The 9,226-nt window shown below is 41.4% G+C and overlaps 1 protein-coding gene across 1 annotated transcript; it reads left to right on the forward strand.

The window, feature by feature from the left end:
- Nucleotides 1-2: 2 nt before the first annotated feature.
- On the forward strand, nt 3-8,401 carry LOC117293361 (regulatory factor X-associated protein-like). The gene is made up of 4 exons (XM_033775654.1): nt 3-154; nt 2,033-2,426; nt 5,032-5,160; nt 6,650-8,401. Exons 2-4 carry the CDS (start codon nt 2,079-2,081, stop codon nt 6,782-6,784), a joined length of 612 nt encoding a protein of 203 aa, XP_033631545.1. The 5' UTR covers nt 3-154; nt 2,033-2,078; the 3' UTR covers nt 6,785-8,401.
- The last annotated feature ends 825 nt before the right edge of the window (nt 8,402-9,226 follow it).

Consider the following 9,226-nt stretch of genomic DNA (forward strand, 5'->3'; position numbering starts at 1 on the left):
AGAAGGTCAAATTTTGACAGCTCGCTAAAGTTGCTCTCTCTTTCTAAAGAACTGAACTGCGTCATCTACCTGTTTGTTGGGTAGAAAGGGTTAGCACTGCTGCAGTTCAGGTGATTAACTTTTCGACTTGACATCCTGCAACTTGCTGGAGCACGTAAGTTGGTTACACCAGTTGAAATTATTTGTGTGTAGTTAGTATAAAATAGTAGAATTGTTTTTTATTTTATTTATAAATTAGTGCACTCCTCGCTCGCCAGCTGCACTACAGCGTTACACACACACACAAATCACATTCCCTTTTTTACATCCATGTGGTGTGGAGACGTATTTTGTTCTTTCCTTTGTCCATGTAGTTAAGAACCTCCCGTAGACTTTGTACACAAAACTTCTTGTGAAGCACCCAGACCCAGGTCTTCAGAATTGCCGTATGGAGTTCTTTTATAATTATTGTCCCTTTTCTGTTTTGGTTCTATCTCGGGTTTCCATATTACTTAGTTTTTAATAAAATTTAAATAAATGATAATGATTTAAAATGATATCACAGGCATCAGTCACACACAACTCAATGCTAACTATATAGTGCTTACCTTTTGAAACATTATGAATCTAATTCTTACTGTTTGGTCAGTGGACTTTACACAATTTGCTATGTTTTTTGAGCGGTGCTCACTCGGGTGAGCCCCTGACAAGAGCTAATCAAACGATCACACTCGCCCTCTCGTGGTGGCGGCATGCACCTCAGGTCAGCCCCAAGTGACCCACTCCACAAGCAGGGCACTGGGGGCTGACCCGGGTGAGCCCCGTCACAGCTATTCGAACGGCAGACCGGGGTCGACCCTGGGTAGCTAAACGAACACACCCATAAAGAACTAAATTCTTTATGTCTGTGCACACAACCACCACCACACAGCATGCAGCAGAAAACAACCCTGGTACCCTGCAACGCACTGGTAGCCTGCATTACTGTCCCAATTATAGTTGGGACGCCCCAACTACAACACTCAAGTTGGGACCAGTCCCAACTATAGTTGGGACAATTATCAAGTTGGGACGTAACATGTATGTAGGGTGTCGGGTGTGTCTTTGTTTATTTGCTTAATAAATAAGGGGTGTACAAGTAGTATTTACTATTTGTTTGTATGTTTGTTCTGGGGGTATTTGTGTAGGCTTACGTTTTAAAGTTTGTTTTTTTATATGTGGGTTTCAGTTTACTTAAGTGTTTCTTTATTGTTATCATGTATCACGTAACCGGTATTACTTTGTATACAGACCTAGGCCTATATAATGCTTTTTAAAGGCAGTGGACATATTGGTAATTGTCAAAGACTAGCCTTCACAGTTGGTGTATCTCAACATATGCATGAAATAACAAACCTGTGAAAATTTGAGCTCAGTCGGTCATCGAACTTGCGAGATAATAATGAAAGAAAAAACACCCTTGTCACACGAAGTTGTGTGTGTTTAGATGGTTGATTTCGAGACCTCAAGTTCTAAATCTGAGGTCTCGAAATCAAATTCGTGGAAAATTACGTCGTTCTCTAAAACTATGGCACTTCAGAGGGAGCCGTTTCTCACAATGTTTTATACCACCAACCTCTCCCCATTTCTCGTCACCAAGTAAGGTTTTATGTCAATAATTATTTTGAGTAATTACCAATAGTGTCCACTGCCTTTAAATAATACCTGTAAAGAGCTGCTAAGCACAAAAATTTGCTTGGTCATGAAATTTCTGCCTCTATAAAAACAGGATTACCAACTAAATTTCCACTCATCCTGAAAATCATGTTGAACTTTGGCTAGTAATCCCGTTTTTATTGAGGCAGAAATTTCATGCTAAGCAAATTTTTGTGCTACGCAGCTCTATGAAATTGGGCCCAGGTCTGTTCACCCATAGAGATGTGTATCAGTGGTAGATGTAAATTTACGACCAAACGGCAAACTGGATTACAGTCGCTTTCATCAGCTATCACTGTCGGTGATTGCCATTCTGTGAGTCAAGCATCACAACCGAACTGCTTTTTATTTATTGCAGAGCTGTGGCGTTTGAATCTCACTACACAGAAGAAACCTCATTAGTTATGTTTCATCCAGCACAGCAACAGGATTCTTCCCAAGACTCTGCATCAGAGTCGGACACCCAGCAGTCCAACGAGAAAGATCCCTCGTTAAACTGTAGCCTGACCCAGGAGGAGTCTGGGTGCTGCTCAGAGACGAGAACTGAATCCTCCTCATCTCTTTCATCTTCCTCCTCCTGCTCGTCGTGTTCCAATGACGAGAAGAAAGTGGAGATGGAGTGTGTGGCTCCAGACTGCCACAAGACGTCTTACAAGTCCCGCAAGTACCTACTGCTGCCGTGGAAGTGCAAGTACCATCGGAACAAGACGTATAAGGAGACCTACAAGAAACGAAAAGCTCTGAATAACAAGGTACTGTTTTTTTCCTACATATTATAAGGCGTGGCTCATCCACAGTGTTAGCCAAAGGGATGTCTGAGTGTCTTAAAGGAAAGGTGCAGGTTTAGTAATTTCTCAAAACAAATTTTAACTTAAAGACTTAATTGGTAACGAGCATTGGAGAGCTGTTGATAGTTTAAAACATTGTGGGAAACGACTCCCTCTGAAGTATTGTAATTTTTGAGAAAGAGGTAATTTCTCACTAAAAAAATAAAAGACTTCTTGCTAGAAGTCTTTTATTCCTTTCTGAAAGCACACAAATTCGTCCAACAAAGGTGTTTTTTCATCATCATTTTCTAGCAACTTTGATGACCAATTGAGCCCAAATTGTCACAGGGCTTTTATTTTATGCTTATGATGGGATACACCAAGCAGAGATACCAACATACACGATTTGGGCGTAGCAAATACGATTTCGAGCCGTGACTACGACGCTACGATAATATACACATAATGAATGTTTATGAGTGCAATGGTGCGAATATGTTCATGAGTTGAAAGATGGAATGTTCTATTCAACGAGGCGGAGCCGAGTTGAATGGAACATTCCAGCTTTCAACGAATGAACATATTCGCACCATTCCACGAATGAAAAACATTCATTATTTGTTTTATATAACATCCAAGTAGAACTTTGTCATTTTGATTGAAAGAAACAACTTTCAAAACAAACAATTTCAACTGTAGAAGCCGAATGCTAGTAATTTTACTATGCCTTCTTGCAGTAACACTGCTGCGTTACCAAAGACACGCGCACGCAGTGATGTTTTTACTCAGCTTTTTCGTTCCATCCGAAAAGTACCATTGCACGCTGGCAGCGTGCCAGCGTGCAATGGTACTTTTCGGATGGAACGAAAAAGCACGGCGAGTGACTCAGCGTGCAATGGTACTTTTATTTGCTATCACGTGACGGACAATCCTCCAATCAAATGGCAAGGATCTGCTTGGGTGTTATATAATACTCAATAAAACACGCTAAACAAGTCGCCCAATATAATTTTATTAAATCGTACAATACATGCAAACAACGAATGAACTATTTAGTGGCCATTATAAACATTTGTAGCTGTTCTGTTGATGCATACAGGTAATTGTTATTTCACAACAATGCCTGAAAATGAGCTAATTAGCATTGTAGAGAGTAATAGAAAGATTGGTTTAGGGAGCCCAAGCTGCGCTCGCCCTTAACATTTGGGAGATGCTACTCTTTTTTAAAATTCAATGTTGGCATCTCTGACCAAGTGAAAACACTGGCCTTTGACAATTACCAAACGTGTACAGTGCCTTTAACATAAATATATATTTGTATTGTAAGTGAAAAATGTGGGCACCCAGTTTTTAAATTTCCAGCAAACTTTGACACCCTTTTACCGAATCCTGGCTGATCCCTTGGACTTAAATCTGACTTTCAAAGGTATACAAAAAACCACTGTGTCTGATCTTACACTTCGCCTTATGCTGCGCCTTAGGTGATATAAAAGCCTTATTAGGCAAGGTACTGTTTTGCCTGAAACAAGAAAAGGCCTATCTGACCTTTAAAGGCAGTGGACACTATTGGCACCTTACTTGGTAAGGAGTAATGGGGAGAGGTTGATAGTATAAACATTATGAGAAACGGCTCCCTCTGAAGTGACGTAGTTTTCGAGAAAGAAGTAATTTTCCACGAACTTGATTTCGAGACCTCAGAATAAGAATTTTAGGTCCCAAAATCAGGCATCTGAAAGGACCCAACTTCGTGTGACAAGGGTGTTTTTTCTTCCGTTATTATCTCACAACTTTCGACGACCAATTGAGCTCAAATTTTGACAGGTTTGTTATTTTATGCATACGTTGAGATACACCAAGTGAGAAGACTGGTCTATTGACAATTACCAATAATGCCCAGTGTCTTTAAGGTAGAAACAAATCACTTTACGTGTGTAAGAGAAGATTTGTCTCATTTGTTTGAATGCATGGTTTCCTCATTAGGCCTACTCAATGGAATTGGAAGGTATTTGATCAGACTCAAAGTCAACATGTTTGTTTTTGTTTAAGTTGTTACACAGTGAGGTATTATTATTCAACGGGCCATATTTTTGACTGCGTGTGGGTGCTCTCAATCACTTCTGGGGGTATATTCATTCATACCCAAAACAGTTATTGAAGCCTGGAACACAGACATCTAATCCATCACGGACAATAAGACATTTAAAAGGAGCCGATACAACCCACCTCTAAAGCAACCTAAAACTACGGCGCAACAATAGTGACAGAACGCCTATTGAAACTGTGCACGACAAATATGCGTGTATACCCCCGCGTATACTCCCGGAAGTGATAAACATACTCTTGAGCGCGCCCTCACCCGGCCAAAAATACAGCGCATTGAAAAAACTCAAGACTTATCTTATCTGATCATGAGTGTACTGGGGTGCGTTTTGTCAGTCGTATCTAATAACAGTTTGTTACGATCGCAAATACGCACTCCTGGCTTGAAACTAAAACTACTGACCATGGTCCTGTGGTCCAGTCTAAAATCTTAGCCCTGGTGATTGTGATGAATCTAATTTCACTGTCGGTATTTGTGTCTGTTACCCAGAGTGCTTTGAACATGGAACTTTTGCTCCATGGAACAGAGAGCCAAAGTGACGGTCAAGGGGGTACACCAAGACAGAAGCCAGCCCAGCAGAGGAACATGCTTGAGCAGGTCCTCAATGAGAAGAAAATGGTAAGTTGTATCTCTACTAGGCCTGGGCGACTTGTGAAGTTTACTACATGACTACTCCCGCCTCAAATAGTTGTGGCTTCGACACTATCACAGAACTCAGGAACGTACTGAGTATACAGTGCTAACACACATATGGGTAAAAAAACCAAAAGTAATATTCTTTATCCCCGATGCAAATTTAACATCTATTAACTTTGACATTAGCCGTGACAAATTTATAATTCCCAAGATGCGTTTACCGCAGGCGCAACATAGGATTGAATGATTGTGTCACTGATGTCTGATTGTGATTCGTAAGTAAATTATGTTGTCATGAAAAGTCATGAGTGACAAATTTGGTTCACTAATTAGGCGCAACTATTTTTGTAGAACTCGCCACTATTTTTGTAGTAGTTGTGGCAGCACGATTAACCAAGAAAAATTGTACTACAAACAACTAAGTAATCAATAGTCGCGACTATGACACAAGTCACACTAGTCATTTATGGTGTAGAATACTCATACATGCTATCTATGGTGATAGCAAAGCGCACATTGACCCTTATTATATTTATTGCAGATTGCACCCTTTCCTGCATGGAACCTGCTTGTTCCACTTGAAATGTAGTGTGGACCTGTATGTTTACTTTGGATGGTGCTGCTATAACTGACCAGTACCTCTTCTCTCCTTATATGTGTACCCATCCCTGACACCGTTACTGCCTCATGCATTCCTCTTCAAGCTCAAATAATTGCTAAGACAAATGTTTCCAGCGGTTTTTTTAAACCGCAGGAAATGAATTTTTACATGTACTATACAAATAAAAATTATAATAATGATAAACTTGTTTATATATAGGGCATTACATTAGCCTATTGGGGCAACATAAGTGCCCTAGTCATTACATCAATCAGTAATCTTTCTCAACTCCCTGGGGAGTATGCAGCCCGGAGCTGCCGTGGTTTTATGGGGGCTGTTTTAAACACATTATGAATGTCTACCCTCACAGGTAGCCATTTATACCCCTGGATGAAGAGAAGCTTTTATAGTAAAGTATCTTGCTCAAGGACACAAGTCTCATGACTGGGACTCAAACCCACACCTCGATGACTTAAAGACACTGGACACTGTTGGTAATTTTCAAAGACCAGTCTACGCATAAAATAACAAACCTGTGAAAATTTGAGCTCAATTGGTCGTCGAAGTTGCGCGATAATAATGAAAGAAAAAAACACCCTTGTCACACAAAGTTGTGTGCTTTCAGATGCTTGATTTCGAGACTTCAAATTCTAAACTTGAGGTCTCGAGTTCAAATTCGTGGAAAATTACTTATTTTTCGAAAGCTACGTCACTGCAGAGGGAGCCAGTTCTCACAATGTTTTATACCATCAACCTCTCCCCATTACTCGTTACCAAGTAAGGTTTTACGCTAATAATTATTTTGAGTAATTACCAATAGTGTCCACTGCCTTTAACCATGACTGAAATGTGTTTATTCTTTTTATACAGGCTTTGATGCAGTCCCCTGTGGTCTTAGAATTCCTCCAGAAGCAGCAGCAGAAGAAACATAATCAGCACAGGCATCAGCAGAAACCATGGAGTGTTCAGGAACACCAGCGATATGGACCAACAAACCAGCGCTGATATCAACGAATGATCTCATCAACAACTATAAGTAGTAGCAGACTCGATGAGACAGATCACAGTCAGAGAACGATTTCGTCCAGCACTTTTGCATAGCAAAATATTTTGACTAGAGAGTTGTGTGCACAATGAATGCAAACATTGAGGAGCATATGATGATTTTTGAGTAGCAACTGAGACATTTTGCAAAGCATTTTGCTCTGCTATGCAATGGAAATTGCTCTTTGAGACATCATGTCGAGGCCGAGCGAATGAGATTAACGGTCTCGTCAAGCTCTGGTGTTTCTGATCAGTAGAGTGTGGGTTCCAGTCCCAGTCATGACACTTGTGTCCCTGAGCAAGACACTTCAATATAATTCTTGCATGCTTCGGATGGGATGTAAAGCCGTCGGTCCTGCGTGTTGTTTAATGCGGATAAGACTACTGGACTCAAGCTCTGGTGTTTCTGATCTGTAGAGTGTGGGTTCGAGTCCCTGTCATGACACTTGTGTCCCTGAGCAAGACACTTCAATATAATTCTTGCATGCTTCGGATGGGATGTAAAGCCGTCGGTCCTGCGTGTTGTTTAATGCGGATAAGACTACTGGACTCAAGCTCTGGTGTTTCTGATCTGTAGAGGGTGGGTTCGAGTCCCTGTCATGACACTTGTGTCCCTGAGCAAGACACTTCAATATAACTCTTGCATGCTTCGGATGGGATGTAAAGCCGTCGGTCCTGCGTGTTGTTTAATGCGGATAAGACTACTGGACTCAAGCTCTGGTGTTTCTGATCTGTAGAGTGTGGGTTCGAGTCCCTGTCATGACACTTGTGTCCCTGAGCAAGACACTTCAATATAACTCTTGCATGCTTCGGATGGGATGTAAAGCCGTCGGTCCTGCGTGTTGTTTAATGCCAATAAGACTACTGGACTCAAGCTCTGGTGTTTCTGATCTGTAGAGTGTGGGTTCGAGTCCCTGTCATGACACTTGTGTCCCTGAGCAAGACACTTCAATATAACTCTTGCATGCTTCGGATGGGATGTAAAGCCGTCGGTCCTGCGTGTTGTTTAATGCGGATAAGACTACTGGACTCAAGCTCTGGTGTTTCTGATCTGTAGAGTGTGGGTTCGAGTCCCTGTCATGACACTTGTGTCCCTTAGCAAGACACTTCAATATAATTCTTGCATGCTTTGGATGGGATGTAAAGCCGTCGGTCCTGCGTGTTGTTTAATGCCGATAAGACTACTGGACTCAAGCTCTGGTGTTTCTGATCTGTAGAGTGTGGGTTCGAGTCCCTGTCATGACACTTGTGTCCCTGAGCAAGACACTTCAATATAATTCTTGCATGCTTCGGATGGGATGTAAAGCCGTCGGTCCTGCGTGTTGTTTAATGCCGATAAGACTACTGGACTCAAGCTCTGGTGTTTCTGATCTGTAGAGTGTGGGTTCGAGTCCCTGTCATGACACTTGTGTCCCTGAGCAAGACACTTCAATATAATTCTTGCATGCTTCGGATGGGATGTAAAGCCGTCGGTCCTGCGTGTTGTTTAATGCCGATAAGACTACTGGACTCAAGCTCTGGTGTTTCTGATCTGTAAAGTGTGGGTTCGAGTCCCTGTCATGACTCTTGTGTTCCTGAGCAAGACACTTCAATATAATTGTTGCATACGAGTCCCGGTTGTGACAACTGTGTTTTTAACCAAGACACTTAACCATTATTACTGCATCATTCGGATGGAGCGTAAAAGCTGAAGGTCCTTTGTGTTGTGTAATGCACATAAAATAACCCAGTGCCCCTATCTTAAAGAGAATGGACCACCTTTGGTGTTCCTGGTCTGATTGCCAGCATATTGTACCACAGCATCTTGTTAACCATTTTATGGTGCTATTATTCAAATATAATATGGTTTGAGGGTGACTAGTCGATATTAGCTCCCCGATGTATTGGAAGTTGACAAACTAGTTCCTGAGGTGAAGCCGAGGGAACTAGTTTGGCTTGCTAATGGGAAGCAATTCATCCTGTGCTGAAGAAATATTTTGTGTGGCACTTTTGACCTTTTCAAAGATTGTTGTAGAACTGAATCTGTTGAATAAAAAACAAAGGGCGAGTATTTTAATTTAGTTTTTTGTTTATTTGTCGTTATTTTCAGGGTGTTTATCTAGAGTTTTGTCCTATTAGTTCGATGGCTCAAGGAAAAATAGTGACATGCCCAATTAAAGCACTACATTTCCCCTCACTTGTATTTAGGGTCCATCATCATCATTATTCGGCAAAGACTTGCGTCTGTGTCCTCGTCATCCTCAAATTGTAATGGGGTTGCACTCCTTGAGTCACATCCTTCACCGGCTGTTGACTTCACCAAACTCTTCCTAATTAGGATTATCTTAGGACTAAAGACGAGTTCAGTTCCCATCCCATCCTAAGTTAGGACGGTTTACTCATCCTATTTCGAGATAGGCTGCA

Source organism: Asterias rubens, chromosome 8 (genome assembly GCF_902459465.1).
Source record: "Asterias rubens chromosome 8, eAstRub1.3, whole genome shotgun sequence".
NCBI lineage: Eukaryota > Metazoa > Echinodermata > Asteroidea > Forcipulatida > Asteriidae > Asterias > Asterias rubens.